The sequence below is a fragment of the Neoarius graeffei genome, chromosome 10, assembly GCF_027579695.1.
Source record: "Neoarius graeffei isolate fNeoGra1 chromosome 10, fNeoGra1.pri, whole genome shotgun sequence".
Taxonomy (NCBI): domain Eukaryota; kingdom Metazoa; phylum Chordata; class Actinopteri; order Siluriformes; family Ariidae; genus Neoarius; species Neoarius graeffei.
Genome location: NC_083578.1, coordinates 8806849 through 8825757, shown reverse-complemented (window position 1 = coordinate 8825757; position 18909 = coordinate 8806849). Strand labels below are relative to the sequence as shown.

At 43.1% G+C, this 18909-nt stretch overlaps 1 protein-coding gene across 2 annotated transcripts; it reads right to left on the bottom strand.

Annotated features, from left to right (window-relative positions):
- Positions 1-42: 42 nt before the first annotated feature.
- On the bottom strand, positions 43-17858 carry LOC132892815 (gamma-glutamyl hydrolase). Of its 2 annotated transcripts, XM_060931217.1 has the most exons (11): positions 16989-17858; positions 16179-16256; positions 15942-16043; positions 12955-13069; positions 12450-12500; positions 3605-3689; positions 2997-3135; positions 1611-1717; positions 1436-1529; positions 1170-1307; positions 43-360 (listed from the first exon to the last, which is right to left on the bottom strand). In XM_060931217.1, exons 1-11 carry the CDS (start codon positions 17083-17085, stop codon positions 242-244), a joined length of 1125 nt encoding a protein of 374 aa, XP_060787200.1. In that variant the 5' UTR covers positions 17086-17858; the 3' UTR covers positions 43-241. The 2 variants fall into 2 exon arrangements, with proteins under 2 accessions (XP_060787200.1, XP_060787201.1); XM_060931218.1 differs by lacking the exons at positions 15942-16043; positions 16179-16256 and having other exon boundaries at positions 16989-17855.
- Between the last annotated feature and the right edge of the window lie 1051 nt (positions 17859-18909).

The window sequence follows — 18909 nt, the reverse complement described above, 5'->3', positions numbered from 1 at the left end:
CATAGCTATACTCATCCCCTTAGTGACACTGAAGTCACTCAGTTTGTATGTTAATTCGACTTTATCAAATCTTCATGTAAAGGCAACAACATTCTGCTTTTTGAATACAATGAATGGTACAATAACAAGGAAATTAAAATCATTACATTTCTAAAGGATTAATAAAACCCAGAAAAGAGTTTTATTACACGTATAAACATGAGAATGAGGACTGATTGTAAACTGGAAAGGAGTTTTTCATTTAGAAGAAGTAGACTTGCTCATATCCACTAAAGTTTGCCGTATAAACGGGATTATAGTTGTATATGAGCGCTCGACTCTCCTCCTCCAGCTGACTGAAGTGGTGGGAGCTTCTTCTTCCTGCAGAGAGACAGATAGAGAGAGGGGGGAGGAGTGAATATATACAATTTTAATGCAAATATGACATTATTAAACAGACAGACAGAGAGACAGGCAGGGAGACACAGACAGACGGAGAGACAGGCAGGGAGACACAGACAGACGGAGAGACAGGCAGGGAGACACAGACAGACAGAGAGACACAGAGAGACAGGCAGGAAGACACACAAACAGACAGAGAGACAGGTAGGGAGACACAAACAGACAGAGAAAAACAGACAGAGAGAAAGACAGGGAGACACAAGATAGAGAGACAGGCAGGGAAACACAGACAGACAGAGACAGGCAGGGAGACACAAACAGACAGAGACAGGGAGACACAAACAGACAGAGAGACAGGCAGGGAAATACAGACAGACAGAGAGACTGGCAGGGAGACACATAGACAGACAGAGAGAAACAAACAGACAGGGAGACAGGCAGGGAGACACACAGACAGAGAAACAGACAGAGACAGGCAGGAAGACACAAACAGACAAAGAGACAGGCAGGGAAATACAGACAGACAGAGAGACCGGCAGGGAGACACATAGACAGACAGAGAGAAACAGACAGACAGGGAGACAGGCAGGGAGACACATAGACCGAGACAGGCAGGGAGACACAGACAGGCAGGGAGACAGACAGACAGAGAGACAGGCAGGGAAACACACAGACAGACAGGCAGGGAGACACACAGACAGACAGACACAGAGACAGACAGGCAGGAAGACAGATACACAGACAGACAGACAGACAGACAGACAGACAGGTCATTAGATTGAGGTTACCTTCATTCACAAGAAACTGGGCCAGTAGTGAGGACACATGGACAGCGTTTTTGGAATGAGGAAAACTGTAGCGAGGATTCCACTGGAAACTGTTCACTTCTGGATGCCACTGAACGCCATAGAACGGGTATTTCTTCCCTGTGGACCAATCAGAACAGTCAAAAACATTTCCTTTAAAATAACTACATACATACTTTCATGATATATGCCAGGGTCATGCGGTTGTTAATCATTAAAAAAAGTAAACGTGATTCTGTGCTTTATACCTTCCATGGTCGAGACGAAGACAACTCCGTTCTCTGCCTTGTTCGTGGACAGTATGGTAAAGAAGCTATTCAGCTTATCATTTCCTACAAATACCTGAAACATCCAGAATTATGATTAAAATGATGCAAATGTCAAACTATGTAAACGTTACGTTATACTGCTTGAGTCGTGCACCTTCTCCAACACGCCGTAATTGTGGAAATTTCCTGTGAGCGGTTCCTCTGATAGCGCCTTCAACAGCTCTGGAGGAAAACTCGCAAACATGCGGCTGGACCAGGCCTCTGTGGAAGAGTTTAAACTTGGAATTAGGGGTTCAAGAGATGCAATATGAGGAGATTATGTATTAAAATTTAAGAACAAAAGAATAAAGAACTCTTCAAGTAGCCAGAAAAGTGCGTCCACCCTCTTATGCATACATGAAGTGAGGTCACAGATGACTATGACAGATGCACAGTGTCGCTGTGATTGACAGGAGAGACAGAGTATGCTCCGCCCACCCAGAGAGAACAACGAATTGTCAGTCACAGTGACTCCACAGTTGTGAGTGTCATGAGCTCATACATTTGAACATGTGATGTCTGATGTGTTTCCCTGCCTGTCTCTCTCTGTATGTTTATGTGTCTCTGTCTGTCTGTGTGCTTCCTTGCCTGTCTCCCTCTGTCTGTCTGTGTCTCTGTCTGTCTGTGTGCTTCCTTGCCTGTCTCCCTCTGTCTGTCTGTGTCTCTGTCTGTCTGTGTGCTTCCTTGCCTGTCTCCCTCTGTCTGTCTGTGTCTCTGTCTGTCTGTGTGCTTCCTTGCCTGTCTCCCTCTGTCTGTCTGTGTCTCTGTCTGTCTGTGTGCTTCCTTGCCTGTCTCCCTCTGTCTGTTTATGTGTCTCCCTGCCTGTCTGTCTGTCTGTTTATGTGTCTCCCTGCCTGTCTGTCTGTTTATGTGTATCCCTGCCTGCCTGTCTGTTTATGTGTCTCCCTGCCTGTCTGTCTGTTTATGTGTCTCCCTGCCTGTCTGTGTCTGTTTATGTGTCTCCCTGCCTGTCTGTGTCTGTTTATGTGTCTCCCTGCCTGTCTCTCTGTTTATGTGTCTCCCTGCCTGTCTCTCTGTTTATGTGTCTCCCTGCCTGTCTCTCTGTTTATGTGTCTCCCTGCCTGTCTCTCTCTGTCTATATGTCTCCCTGCCTGTCTGTCTGTCTATGTGTCTCCCTGCCTGTCTCTCTCGGTCTATGTGTCTGTCTGTCTGTGTTTCCCTGCCTGTCTCTGTGGTTCCCTGCCTGTCTCTCTGTCTGCCTATGTGTCTGTCTGTCTGTCTCTGTCTGTCTGTACAGTATCTTGCTGTCTGTCTATGTGTTTCCCTACTTGTTTCTCTGTCTGTGTTTCCCTGCCTGTCTATGTGTCTCCCTGCCTGCCTCTCTGTATGTCTATGTGTCTGTCTGTCTGTGTCTCCGTGCCTGTCTTTCTGTGTGTGTGTCCCTGCCTGTCTCTCTGTCTGTCTGCGTGTGTCTCCCTGCCTGTCTCTCTGGGGCTTTTCCATTGCGCCACTCTGGAGTACAAATGTTTTTACCGTGTACCTGAGGTGAGGTTTAAGGGCATGGAGATGTTGTTTGCCATGGTTTTGCTCAGCAGGTTCTCTCCAGCCACCTGTACCGTGAGGAGCTGGAAGCCCAGACACGTTCCCCAGATAGGGAAGTAGTCGCCCTCGTTGTTGGCCTGAAACAAAAGCCAAACAGATGCAGAATTGTCGCTCACAATGATAGGAAGCTATAGAGTGAACCTACTGGAGTCATTTCCCTTTTTAAACAGCTGAGCCAAAAATAACAAGCAGAAGGTCAGAGAAAGATATACGGTATATAGATCACGCTGACACACCAACTGGTCCCTGAAATAGCCACAATGCCGTTGTGACAGATAATCAGAAGTAATGGAAACAAACAAACAAACAAACAAACAAACAAACAAACATACATATCAGTGGAAAGCTTCTGATTCAGTTCACCAGCTCTAATACAAAGAAATCTAATGAATTATCTTTACTTAATCAAAAAAAAAAATCATGAAAGATGATTAAAAAAAAAAAAACTTTAAGAGGAAGTTTGAAGTGTTAGTGAAGGAAATTCCGACTCTTTTCACTGAGTCAGATCATCTGACTTGACTCACCGCCCGCCCGCACATCGTTTACCTTAAGAGCGAGTCTGAAGTAAATTCCAGCAGTGTGGGCAAAGTCAGATGTTTCCAGATTCACTGCACCACCAATGAAAATAAGGCTGTCAGAGAGAAAGAACAGAGTCATGTTGTGTTTAGAAATTCCTGCTTGTTGACATATACAACCCCGATTCCAAAAAAGTTGGGACAAAGTACAAATTGTAAATAAAAACGGAATGCAACGATGTGGAAGTTTCAAAATTCCATATTTTATTCAGAATAGAACATAGATGACATAACAAATGTTTAAACTGAGAAAATGTATCATTTAAAGAGAAAAATTAGGTGATTTTAAATTTCATGACAACAACACCTCAAAAAAGTTGGGACAAGGCCATGTTTACCACTGTGAGACATCCCCTTTTCTCTTTACAACAGTCTGTAAACGTCTGGGGACTGAGGAGACAAGTTGCTCAAGTTTAGGGATAGGAATGTTAACCCATTCTTGTCTAATGTAGGATTCTAGTTGCTCAACTGTCTTGGGTCTTTTTTGTCGTATCTTCCGTTTTATGATGCGCCAAATGTTTTCTATGGGTGAAAGATCTGGACTGCAGGCTGGCCAGTTCAGTACCCGGACCCTTCTTCTACGCAGCCATGATGCTGTAATTGATGCAGTATGTGGTTTGGCATTGTCATGTTGGAAAATGCAAGGTCTTCCTTGAAAGAGACGTCGTCTGGATGGGAGCATATGTTGCTCTAGAACCTGGATATACCTTTCAGCATTGATGGTGTCTTTCCAGATGTGTAAGCTGCCCATGCCACACGCACTAATGCAACCCCATACCATCAGAGATGCAGGCTTCTGAACTGAGCGCTGATAACAACTTGGGTCGTCCTTCTCCTCTTTAGTCCGAATGACACGGCGTCCCTGATTTCCATAAAGAACTTCAAATTTTGATTCGTCTGACCACAGAACAGTTTTCCACTTTGCCACAGTCCATTTTAAATGAGCCTTGGCCCAGAGAAGACGTCTGCGCTTCTGGATCGTGTTTAGATACGGCTTCTTCTTTGAACTATAGAGTTTTAGCTGGCGACGGCGGATGGCACGGTGAATTGTGTTCACAGATAATGTTCTCTGGAAATATTCCTGAGCCCATTTTGTGATTTCCACTACAGAAGCATGCCTGTATGTGATGCAGTGCCGTCTAAGGGCCCGAAGATCACGGGCACCCAGTATGGTTTTCCGGCCTTGACCCTTACGCACAGAGATTCTTCCAGATTCTCTGAATCTTTTGATGATATTATGCACTGTAGATGATGATATGTTCAAACTCTTTGCAATTTTACACTGTCGAACTCCTTTCTGATATTGCTCCACTATTTGTCGGCGCAGAATTAGGGGGATTGGTGATCCTCTTCCCATCTTTACTTCTGAGAGCCGCTGCCACTCCGAGATGCTCTTTTTATACCCAGTCATGTTAATGACCTATTGCCAGTTGACCTAATGAGTTGCAATTTGGTCCTCCAGCTGTTCCTTTTTTGTACCTTTAACTTTTCCAGCCTCTTATTGCCCCTGTCCCAACTTTTTTGAGATGTGTTGCTGTCATGAAATTTCAAATGAGCCAATATTTGGCATGAAATTTCAAAATGTCTCACTTTCGACATTTGATATGTTGTCTATGTTCTATTGTGAATACAATATCAGTTTTTGAGATTTGTAAATTATTGCATTCCGTTTTTATTTACAATTTGTACTTTGTCCCAACTTTTTTGGAATCGGGGTTGTATAATTACATTTTTTTTTTTTACAGCTACAGTTAGAGCTGCTACATCAGTTTGAGATCCAGAGAAAGCATATCAGAAAATCTCTAAAACAATAACATGAACATGTCACTTTATTTACTCTTAAAATCTACAGATACAGTTAGGTCCATATATATTTGGACACTGACACAAATTTTGTTTTTTTTTTTTACCTGTTTACTGAAACATATTCAAGTTATAGTTATATAATGGACATGGACATAAAGTCCAGACTTTCAGCTTTCATTTGAGGGTATCCACATTAAAATTGGATGACGGGTTTAGGAGTTTCAGCTCCTTAACATGTGCCACCCTGTTTTTAAAGGGACCAAAAGTAATTGGACAGATTTTAAACCTGTAGAATAAACGCCTGGTAGAATGTTACAACTGAACTGAAAAAGAGCCAGTGTCATTTTCTTTTTTTATTTTTGTTGTAACACTCCTCCCCACCCCGACAAAGCAGCATGGTAGTGTTCTGACCCGGCTCTGGCAGTGTGCACACATGTACTGTATGTTAATCAGGAAGACAGCGGAATAGCTGTAAATGCAGCTTGCTCAGAAAATAAAAATGACTATCCAACCTGATTAAAACCCAGGTTCACACCTCGAGCTTAATAACCACCCAGCAGCAACACTGCTTTAAACAAGACAAAAAAAAAAAAGCAAGACCATCATCTGACATCAAAACAAAAATTTTAAACAATTTGTTGTGACTGACTAGTACAATACTGTGTATGTGTGCGCACGCAATTGTATGTATTCATGCACCTATGAATCTGCCAGTGCCATCATGGTGGTTTAATGTTAAGCTAGCTAGTCAGTGAAGCTCCACCTGACATGCTAGCAAAATCTTCATCTCATCTCATTCATCTCATTATCTCTAGCCGCTTTATCCTTCTACAGGGTCGCAGGCAAGCTGGAGCCTATCCCAGCTGACTACGGGCGAAAGGCGGGGTACACCCTGGACAAGTCGCCAGGTCATCACAGGGCTGACACATAGACACAGACAACCATTCACACTCACATTCACACCTACGCTCAATTTAGAGTCACCAGTTAACCTAACCTGCATGTCTTTGGACTGTGGGGGAAACCGGAGCACCCGGAGGAAACCCACGCGGACACGGGGAGAACATGCAAACTCCACACAGAAAGGCCCTCGCCGGCCCCGGGGCTCGAACCCAGGACCTTCTTGCTGTGAGGCGACAGCGCTAACCACTACACCACCGTGCCGCCCTAGCAAAATCTTTTCAAACTCAAAATCATATTGGGTAGCTAACGCTCCTAGAAAAGAAAGATGTCTACACTCTGTTTATTTGGCAAGATTATGCTAAAACATATTTCTGAAAGGACTTCAGATAAGTTAACATTATTCATGTTAGCGTAACTCCGTTTTTACATGCTAACTAACCGTGTCCAAGTTAACTAGCTATGTGTTAACGTTAGCCATGGACAAGGCGATGGCAACTTGGCGGGCAAATCCATAGAAAGTCATTTGACTAACCAGACTGTATAGCTACTGCAACGTTATCACTAGCTCTAAAAGCACAGACAACTTCAACTTTAACAGATTTGATCAGGAACCGGCCCTCCCCCCAGATCAGCTCACTGTTACTGCTACTGTCTCTTCCTGGTTATCGTCACCCAGACTACAGACCTCCTTCTCACCCTCTCAGCACCCCGCAACCATCATACCTCCAGCTCAGTGCTTCACACCTCCATGCGTAACACCGAGTACTCGGCTGTGCTCTTCTTTGTCCTTCGACAGAGGTCAAGTCAAGAGGGTACTGAGTAAGATGAAGGCAAGAAAGGCTGCAGATCCTGATGGCATCAACCCTGGGCTTCTGAGGCATTATGCTGACCAGCTGTGTGGAATAGTACAGGACATTTTCAACTTGAGCCTAGAACAGGAAAGAGTGCCGGTCCTTTGGAAGACGTCGTGTGTAGTTCCGATACCAAAAACTGCACACCCCACTGAGCTAAACGGATATAGACCAGTGGTGCTGACCTCTCACCTGATGAAGGCTCTGGAAAGACTTGTTCTGGCACATCTCCGCACACTGGTGGGGCCAGCTATGGATCCCCTGCAGTTTGCCTACCAGCCAGGCATCGGGGTGGAAGATGCTGTCATCTACCTGCTTCATACAGTGGTGCTTGAAAGTTTGTGAACCCTTTAGAATTTTCTATATTTCTGTATAAATATGACCCAAAACATCATCAGATTTTCACACAAGTCCTAAAAGTAGATAAAGAGAACCCAGTTAAACAAATGAGACAAAAATATTATACTTGGTCATTTATTTATTGAGGAAAATGATCCAATATTACATATCTGAGTGGCAAAAGTATGTGAACCTCTAGGATTAGCAGTTAATTTGAAGGTGAAATTAGAGTCTGGTGTTTTCAATCAATGGGATGACAATCAGGTATGAGTGGGCACCCTGTTTTATTTAAAGAACAGGGATCTATCAAAGTCTGATCTTCACAACACATGTTTGTGGAAGTGTATCATGGCACGAAATAAGGAGATTTCTGAGGACCTCAGAAAAAGCATTGTTGATGCTCATCAGGCTGGAAAAGGTTACAAAACCATCTCTAAAGAGTTTGGACTCCACCAATCCACAGTCAGACAGATTGTGTACAAATGGAGGAGATTAAAGACCACTGTTACCCTCCCCAGGAGTGGTCGACCAACAAAGATCACTCCAAGAGCAAGGCGTGTAATAGTCGGCAAGGTCACAAAGGACCCCAGGGTAACTTCTAAGCAACTGAAGGCCTCTCTCACATTGACTAATGTTAATGTTCATGAGTCCATCATCAGGAGAACACTGAACAACAAATGGTGTGCATGGCAGGGTTGCAAGGAGAAAGCCACTGCTCTCCAAAACGAACATTGCTGCTCGTCTGCAGTTTGCTAAAGATCACGTGGACAAGCCAGAAGGCTATTGGAAAAATGTTTTGTGGACAGATGAGACCAAAACAGAACTGTTTGGTTTAAACGAGAAGCATTATATTTGGAGAAAGGAAAACACTGCATTCCAGCATAAGAACCTTATCCCATCTGTGAAACATGGTGGTGGTAGTGTCATGGTTTGGGCCTGTTTTGCTGCATCTGGGCCAGGACGGCTTGCCATCATTGATGGAACAATGAATTCTGAATTATACCAGCGAATTCTAAAGGAAAATGTCAGGACATCTGTCCATGAACTGAATCTCAAGAGAAGGTGGGTCATGCAGCAAGACAACAACCCTAAGCACACAAGTCATTCTACCAAAGAATGATTAAAGAAGAATAAAGTTAATGTTTTGGAATGGCCAAGTCAAAGTCCTGACCTTAATCCAATGGAAATGTTGTGGAAGGACCTGAAGCGAGCAGTTCATGTGAGGAAACCCACCAACATCCCAGAGTTGAAGCTGTTCTGTACGGAGGAACGGGCTAAAATTCCTCCAAGCCGGTGTGCAGGACTGATCGACAGTTACCGGGAACGTTGAGTTGCAGTTATTGCTGCACAAGGGGGTCACACCAGATACTGAAAGCAAAGGTTCACATACTTTTGCCACTCACAGATATGTAATATTGGATCATTTTTCTCAATAAATAAATGACCAAGTATAATATTTTTGTCTCATTTGTTTAACTGGGTTCTCTTTATCTACTTTTAGGACTTGTGTGAAAATGTGATGATGTTTTAGGTCATATTTATGCAGAAATCTAGAAAATTCTAAAGGGTTCACAAACTTTCAAGCACCACTGTAGATCTCTCTCTCATCTTGAAAAGGCAGGAAGCACTGTTAGAATCATGTTCTTTGATCTATCCAGTGCCTTCAACACCATCCAGCCGACTCTTCTGACGAGTAAGCTGGAGAGCGCAGGGGTAGACCATCATCTTACCTCGTGGACTATGGACTATCTCACAAACAGACCACAGTATGTGAGACTGAAGGACGATGTGTCAGACATCATTCTTTGCAGCACAGGGGCTCCATGGGGGACAGTCCTGGCCCCATTTCTGTTCACACTTTACACTGCAGACTTTAGATACAATACAACTACCTGCCATCTACAAAAGTTCTCTGATGACTCTGCTATTGTGGGCTATATCCTAGATGACGATGATGGCGAGTACAGAGAACTGACAAGGAACTTTGTGGACTGGTGCCAACGGAACTCCCTCCAGATCAATACAAGTAAAACCAAGGAACTGGTGGTGGATTTCCGCAGGACGAGGTTCTCTTCACCTACCCCAGTGAACATTCAGGGAAAGGACATTGAGATTGTTAGGAGCTACAAGCACCTGGGTGTTCATCTGAACAATAAACTGGACTGGACTGATCACACACGGCCTGTACAAGAAAGGCCAGAGCAGACTCCACCTGCTGAGGAGGCTCAGGGCCTTTGGAGTTCAGGGTCCACTTCTGAACTCTTTATGACTCTGTGGTGGCATCAGCCATATTCTATGGAGTTGTCTGTTGGGGAAGCAGAGAGGAAAAAAAAACCTTAATAAGCCGATTAGGAAGGCAGGATCTGTCCTGGGCTGTGCACTGGACTCAGTGGACGTAGTGGGAGAGAGGAGGATGTTGGCCAAGTTGTCATCCTTCATGGCGAACACCTCCCATCCACTGGAGGAGACAGTAGCAGCACTGGGCAGCTCCTTCAGTGACAGGCTCCTCCATCTGCGGTGTGTTAAGGAAAGATCCAGCAGCTCCTTCCTCCCTACCGCTGAGAGACTGTACAACCGGCACCTCACCAAGCACAGCACCAGACGCTCCTCACAATAATCAACAATACTGTCCAGATCACTTCTACACCCATAGAGTCCCTTCTGAACCTATATTGTGTGCATTGACTATCAGCATCAGTACTTTACAGTGAACTGCTAGCTACACACTGATAAAATGGCTCTTGTGCAATATACCGACTTACTTGTGCAATACTACCTGGGTCTCTCATCTCATTATCTCTAGCTGCTTTATCCTGTTCTACAGGGTCGCAGGCGAGCTGGAGCCTATCCCAGCTGACTACGGGCGAAAGGCGGGGTACACCCTGGACAAGTCGCCAGGTCATCACAGGGCTGACACATAGACACAGACAACCATTCACACTCACATTCACACCTACGGTCAATTTAGAGTCACCAGTTAACCTAACCTGCATGTCTTTGGACTGTGGGGGAAACCGGAGCATCCGGAGGAAACCCACGCGGACACGGGGAGAACATGCAAACTCCGCACAGAAAGGCCCTCGCCGGCCCCGGGGCTCGAACCCGGACCTTCTTGCTGTGAGGCAATAGCGCTAACCACTACACCACCGTGCCGCCTACTACCTGGGTAATACTGGTAATAATACCTGTGCAATACCACCTTTGTAATAAACTTATGTTAACTATATCTGCAAACCTGTTTAATTTATGCAAATTTGTTAATTTTTTTTAATCTCTAAATTTGTAGTTTATTTATTTTTTATATACATCCTTTTTTGTACACTTAGTACTTTTGCACTACTCCTTCACTGCCTTATCTTTTTTTTCTTCTATATTTTGCTGCTGTAACAATGTAAATTTCCTCTTGTGGGATAATAAAAGGTTATCTTATCTTATTACAAGCTTTCTCTCGGACTAAAACGTTTACAGACCTCAATATGCTTCCGCAGGTTGGACGGTGAGTTTTTGTAGGCTGTGATGTGGTTCGTTTTAAGCAAACAAAGAAAACATTTAAAACGAAATGACTCTTTGTTCCTTTCCGAAAACTGAAACATGGGTTCTAGGTAAAGCCACGAGTGCGTGCGTTCTCCAGAAGAACTGCCTCCTTACGTTCTGCCATCAACTGATCGTGTTAAATAACGCTGCTGAGAAATGACTGAACTTGATTTTATACAGTCTATGGACGTGACGTGACCCTAGTGATTACTGATCGGCTGTCTCAGTGTCACCTGCGAAAAAACCAATCATGTTTTAGAAAAGAAAAGAAAAGACATCCACTTTCAAAGCTGCTTCATAATAACGAGTAACGAGGAGCTTGATAGAAATGTAGTGGAGTGAAAAGTACGATATTTGTCTTTCAAATGTAGTGAAGTTAAAGTCAGAAGTTTCACAAAAAAAAATACTCAAGTAAAGTACAGATACTCAAAAAAATGTACTTAAGTACAGTACTCAAGTAAATGTACTTCGTTACTGTCCACCTCTGACACACACTGAGCCGTCATTAATAATAATAATAATAATAATAATAATAATAATAATAATAATAATAAGTTGAATTTATAAATAGCGCCTTTCAAGAAACCCAAGGACGCTTTACAATTATAAACAAAGAAAAAAAAAAGGAAAAAATAAAGGAAAAAAATAAAAATAAAAATAAATCAGTAAATAAATAATAAAAAATAAAAAGTAAAAAGTCCACCAAGTAGGGGTCAGGATGTAATTCCCGTGGTGTAGCAGCCACAGTCCCACCAAAAGGCGCATGAAAACGAGTCCCACATCTCCAGCACCGCCGCCGTGACGCCGTCAACCACATCGCTCGAACACCATGCCATGGATCCACACAGCGAGCAGAGAAGCTCCGCCACGCAGAGCGCTGGTGCGTCCCAAACCGACTGCACAGCCGCTGCGACGCCACCGAGCAACATCGCTCGGAACATCACGCCAAGCGTTAAAGCACAGAGCGCTGGACAACCACGATGTTAAATGAGCAACGAGCTCACTGCAGTCCACAGCTGGGAGCGCAGGCATCACCCACAGCGAACCAAGGCCTGGAGGGAACCGACGCCCAAAACTGGGTCTGGAGCTACACCACAACCGGCGGACAAAACACTCAAACAAACATCAAACTACACAAACACAGAAAAAAAAAAAGAAAATTGAAAAAGAAAGGAAATAAAATTAAAAAAGCTCTGGTGAGAAGCGGCAGCCAGAATGCGCACGACGTACTCTCAACCGGAAACGGAAACGAAAAAAAAAAAGTAATGTACGTCATTAGAAAGAGGGCACTTTCTGATTAACACTAGATAACACGAAGCTGAGGAAGTGTGTGTTCTCACTTCTTCTTTTGTCTCTGGACTGGAAGATGAAGTAATGACCTACCCGTTGATTGAGCGGAAGATTTTTTCATGCTCTTCTCCGGTCTGGTTTAGTCTGGAATGAGAAATGGTGCAAGGTTAATACTTTAATAACGTATCGTAATACATATAGTGTAAACATACAACAGTTACGTATGTTTGCAAGGCTTCAGCTTCAAGGATGGTTCAAGGATTTTTCCAGACAATATGACAACTTGGGGTCAAAGGTCAGGGTCAGCCATTGTGTCATACAACTACATCTATATTTAAAAACTGTTTAAAACCTGAAACCCGGTTGAACTTCAAACTTTTTCAGTCACCCGTAACCACTCAACAGCTCAGGTCACAAACACCAGAAGCACCGGAAAGTTCTCTGATCTAAATACAACACGATGGTAAGCTGATGAGTCATATAAGGTGTGTAACAGCAATGCTGTGCTAAATTCTGAGACAAACATGAGCTTCCTGTTCTAAAGGTAATGACTTGATGCTATGAACCAGTTCAGGTGATAAATGACGTCCTGACGTACCTAATGGGAATCACTCGAGCTCCGCCTGACTCGATGTACTTCACGTAAGACGAGGGAATGTAGGTTCTGCCAAAAGGTCGTAGATTCGGGTTTTCAACCTCCTGAGTTAAAATCCCTGTTGGAAAAAAAAAAAATTATTTAAGACATCTTAAATACAGTAAGTCACATAAGGACTCTTAAGTTTATGTGCAAAAAATATAGCTACCAGTACTTGCAAATTATCATCATATACAGTGGTGCTTGAAAGTTTGTGAACCTTTTAGAATTTTCTATATTTCTGCATAAATATGACCTAAAACATCATCAGATTTTCACACAAGTCCTAAAAGTAGATAAAGAGAACCCAGTTAAACAAATGAGACAAAAATATTATACTTGGTCATTTATTTATTGAGGAAAATGATCCAATATTACATATCTGTGAGTGGCAAAAGTATGTGAACCTTTGCTTTCAGTATCTGGTGTGACCCCCTTGTGCAGCAAGAACTGCAACTAAACGTTTGCGGTAACTGTTGATCAGTCCTGCACACCGGCTTGGAGGAATTTTAGCCAGTTCCTCCGTACAGAACAGCTTCAACTCTGGGATGTTGGTGGGTTTCCTCACATGAACTGCTCGCTTCAGGTCCTTCCACAACATTTCAATTGGATTAAGTTCAGGACTTTGACTTGGCCATTCCAAAACATTAACTTTATTCTTCTTTAACCATTCTTTGGTAGAACGACTTGTGTGCTTAGGGTCGTTGTCTTGCTGCATGACCCACCTCCTCTTGAGATTCAGTTCATGGACAGATGTCCTGACATTTTCCTTTAGAATTCGCTGGTATAATTCAGAATTCATTGTTCCATCAATGATGGCAAGCCGTCCTGGCCCAGATGCAGCAAAACAGGCCCAAACCATGATACTACCACCACCATGTTTCACAGATGGGATAAGGTTCTTATGCTGGAATGCAGTGTTTTCCTTTCTTCAAACATAATGCTTCTCATTTAAACCAAAAAGTTCTATTTTGATCGCATCCATCCACAAAACATTTTTCCAACAGCCTTCTGGCTTGTCCACATGATCTTTAGCAAACTGCAGATGAGCAGCATATGTACAAGACATAGAAGGGACTGAAATACCGTTTCTCCTCCACCCTTGTTGTAAACATAAGTGTAAAAGTCTTAATGGTTATGGGAGTATGTACAATGTGCAAATAATGTTTCATTTACCAGATAAGTAATGAGCAGATGTTAAAAAAAAAAAAAACAGTAAAGTGACAGGTGCCTGATTTATTTGACAAAGACTACAGATGAATTGCAGTCAGAGAGAGAGAGAGAGAGAGAGAGAGAGAGAGAGAGAGAGAGAGAGTTGAGCTTTCTGACAGTCTGGTGTATAAAGCTGAGATGAATCATGATGAATCATGTCATATATCTATGGATCAGCAGATGAATCTCTAGATGAATCATGTCATTTTGATTAATCTATAAATGAATCACGTCATGTAGATGAATCAATAGATGAATTTTGTCATATAGATGGATCAATAGATGAATCTATAGATGTATCTATTTGGCATGATTCATCTATAGATGAAGCTTGTCATATAGATGGATCATTACATGAATCTATAAGTGAATCATGCTAAATAGATGAATCTATAGATGAATCATGTGATATGGATGAATCTATTGTTGAATCATGTCATGTAGATGAATCTTGTCATATAGATGAATCAATAGATGGATGAATCTATAGGTGAATCATGCCATATAGATGAATCTATCGATGAATTATGTCATATAGATGAATCATATATAGATGAATCTATCGATGAATTATGTCATGTAGATGAATCAATAGATGGATGAATCTATAGGTGAATCATGTCATATAGATGAATCTATAGATTAATCATGTTATGTAGATGAATAAATAGATGAATCTTGTCATACAGATGGATCGGTAGATGAATCTCTAGGTGAATCATGTCATATAGATGAATCAATAGGTGAATCATGAGATGAATCTATAGATGAATCATGTTATGTAGATGAATCCATCGGTAAATCATGTCATGTAGATTAATCTATAGATGAATCTTGTCATACAGATGGATCAGTAGATGAATCTATAGATGAATCATGTCATGTAGATTAATCAATAGATGGATGAATCTATAGGTGAATCATGTCATATAGATGACTCTATAGATGAATCATGTCATATAGATGAATCTATCAGTGAATCATGTCATGTAGATGAATCTATAGATGAATCATGTCATGTAGATTAATCAATAGATGGATGAATCTATAGGTGAATCATGTCATATAGATGAATCTATAGATGAATCATGTTATGTAGATGAATCATGTCATGTAGATTAATCAATAGATGGATGAATCTATAGGTGAATCATGTCATATAAATAAATCTATAGATGAATCATGTCATGTAGATGAAAAAATAGATGAATCTTGTCATACAGATGGATCAGTGGATGAATCTATAGATAAATCATATCATGTAGATTAATCAATAGATGGATGAATCTATAGGTGAATCATGTCATGTAGATGAATCTATAGATGAATCATATCATGTAGATTAATCAATAGATGGATGAATCTATAGGTGAATCATGTCATATAGATGAATCTATAGATGAATCATGTCATGTAGATGAATCTACCGGTGAATCATGTCATGTAGATGAATAAATATCAACAACTGGATGTCACAAAATTTTCTTCAGCTGAACACAGATAAAACAGAAGTAATTCTATTTGGGAAAAAAGATGAAAGACTCAGGATTACCCCTATTCTTGACACAAAGGGGATTAAAACAAAAGATATGGTTAAAAATCTTGGTGTTTTCATTGACAGCGAGCTAAACTTTGACAGTCACATGAAAGCAATCACTAAAACAGCATTTTATCACCTAAAAAACATTTCAAAACTAAGAGGACATGTCAAAAAATGATCTGGAAAAACTTATACATGCCTTCATCTCTAGTAGGGTTGATTACTGCAATGGCCTTTTCACAGGCCTGCCAAAAAAGACCATCAAACGACTTCAGGTGATTCAAATGCAGCGGCGAGGGTTCTCACACGAACAAAAAGAACAGAGCACATTACTCCAATTCTAAGGTCCCTTCACTGGCTTCCAGTAAGCTACAGAATTGGCTTTAAAGCATTGCTGCTGGTATACAAATCTCTAAATGGTACAGGGCCCAATTACCTCTCTGATACGGTATGTTGCAGCGGCCTAACCCAATCAGATCTACCAGATCGCAGCAGCAAGATTTACTGGTAAAACCTGTTGTTAAAACAAAGTGTGGTGAAGCAGCTTTTAGCTACTATGCAGTACAGCTATGGAACCAACTCCCAGAGGACATCAAAAATGCTCCTGCTGTTGGCAGCTTCAAATCTAGATTAAAGACCAAGCTGTTCTCAGATGCTTTCTAACTGATAAATATCGTCATCTTTACGTTTTAAACTTTACTTAACTTTTACAGTCTCTGCATGTTTTAAACTTTACTTAACTTTTATTCCATTTTATTCTGCTGTTTTTTACTGAACTTTTACTTCATTTTATTATTTTATTTCTACTATTGTTTAATTCTTATTATTTTTTCTCTCTTCTTCCCCCTTTATTTTATGTAATTTTATTTTCTATTGTTTACTGCTTTGCCTTTACCTCTGTAAAGCACATTGAACTGCCACTGTGTATGAAATGCGCTAGATAAATAAACTTGCCTTGCCTAAATAGATGAATCTTGTCATACAGATGGATCAGTGGATGAATCTATAGATAAATCATGTCATGTAGATTAATCAATAGATGGATGAATCTATAGGTGAATCATGTCATATAGATGAATCTATAGATGAATCATGTCATGTAGATGAATCGAATGGTTTTGGGTTAAATGTCCTGTCGGTAATGAAAGCACTACAGTAAAGTCATTCTGCGGATTTCATTTCACACCAATTCTGCAAACGCATGAAGGCGCAGTGGGGAAGGCGGGTGTCAGTAGTTCATACTCACCGATCACCGGCCGGTCGTTCAGCGTCTCTCCACGGGGAAACCGTGCAGCGCTCGCGCAGCTCACCGCGAGCAGCAGAGCCGCAATCCGCTGCAGCATCCCGCCGCTTTACAGCCCTGCAGAGCCCGGGGCTGGAGCACACTACCCTACCGGCCCCGCCGCTTTCCAGTCCTGCAGAGCCCGGGGCTGGAGCACACACTACCCTACCGGCCCCGCCGCTTTACAGCCCTGCAGAGCCCGGGGTTGGAGCACACACTACCCTACCGGCCCCGCCGCCTGCAGAGCCCGGGGCTGGAGCACACACTACCCTACCGGCCCCGCCGCTTTCCAGCCCTGCAGAGCCCGGGGCTGGAGCACACTACCCTACCGGCCCCGCCGCTTTCCAGTCCTGCAGAGCCCGGGGCTGGAGCACACTACCCTACCGGCCCCGCCGCTTTCCAGCCCTGCAGAGCCCGGGGCTGGAGCACACTACCCTACCGGCCCCGCCGCTTTCCAGCCTTGCAGAGCCCGGGGCTGGAGCACACTACCCTACCGGCCCCGCCGCTTTACAGCCCTGCAGAGCCCGGGGCTGGAGCACACTACCCTACCGGCCCCGCCGCTTTACAGCCCTGCAGAGCCCGGGGTTGGAGCACACTACCCTACCGGCCCCGCCGCTTTACAGCCCTGCAGAGCCCGGGGTTGGAGCACACTACCCTACCGGCCCCGCCGCTTTACCGTCCTGCAGAGCCCGGGGCTGGAGCACACACTACCCTACCGGCCCCGCCGCTTTACCGTCCTGCAGAGCCCGGGGCTGGAGCACACACTACCCTACCGGCCCCGCCACCGCGCGCGCCTGCGGTATCTCAACCCGAAGGTGTAAAGTTTGAGGAAGTGGGCGGAGTTTCTGAGATGTTGAGAAAAAGGAATCTCCGCTGTGTGAGAAAGCGCCTGACTAAACCACACCATGAAGTGGCCAAACGGGTCTCTACTACACTTCCTCTTCGGAATTTACACACACACACACACACACGGAAATCTAAAAGGTGATTATGGTGTCCTTATGTAACCTGCCTTAAATGTTGTTGAAAGATAAACTCCATCCACATTTACAGGTGAGAGATAGATGCATCACAGATGGGCATTAAAGGTGCAAAGAATGAGGGTTCACTTTAGTACCCTTTTCTGAGTGAACCCACATCCTCCTCAGTCATACCACCATGGGCTCTCGGTCCCTCACCAAAAGATATTATTGATATATTTAAGATGATGATGATGATGATGATTACAAAATAAACATGTTAAAATTGATGTAAACATTGATGTGTATTTGTGCATTATCAGGGCATCTTCACGGGGCTCCTCGGTGGCTTGGGGACCCTCAACGCAACTTGAAATATAAGCAACTGCTTACACCACTTATAGCTAGAAACTTCTGGACACCACAGGGACAACAAGGTTTATTTCAAGGGTAGCAGCTGCCACCATGTGCCACCCTGCATCACCTGTGTGACGGGTTCTCAAACTTTGTGGAACCAGGGACCCATTTAACAGGAAAATAAATTCCATGCGCACTCTCAGAAAACAAAGTATATTACTGTACCTTTAGGGGTACAACGGCTTGTCACTGGGGCAGTACCCTAGTCTAAGGTACCTAGTTGTACCTTTTATACGGTATACTGATTGGGAAAAGTGTATCTTTTTGACCCTAAAAAGGCACACATGGTTACTTTGAAGTCCAATAATGAGCCCTAGGCGGTACATTAGTGTAGATTGTACATTGGGGGAAGGAAATGGACTCCCACTGTACTCCTATTTCTGATAGTGCATTTCTGACCCTACCATACCCTACCGTACCCTACTCTACCTTACCCCCACTCTACCCTGCCCTACCTTACTCTACCCCACTCTACTCCATGCTCCCCCATCCTACCCTACCCTGCTCTA

Excerpts from the sequence above, each read along its gene's own strand:
- LOC132892815 (XM_060931217.1), bottom strand. The coding sequence starts at position 17,085 with ATGCTGCAGCGGATTGCGGCTCTGCTGCTCGCGGTGAGCTGCGCGAGC. Across the intron at positions 12,501-12,954 it reads GCTCGAGTGATTCCCATTAG|ACTAAACCAGACCGGAGAAG; the intron begins GTACGTCAGGAC and ends TTCTCATTCCAG. Across the intron at positions 361-1,169 it reads CCAGTTTCTTGTGAATGAAG|GAAGAAGAAGCTCCCACCAC; the intron begins GTAACCTCAATC and ends GTCTCTCTGCAG.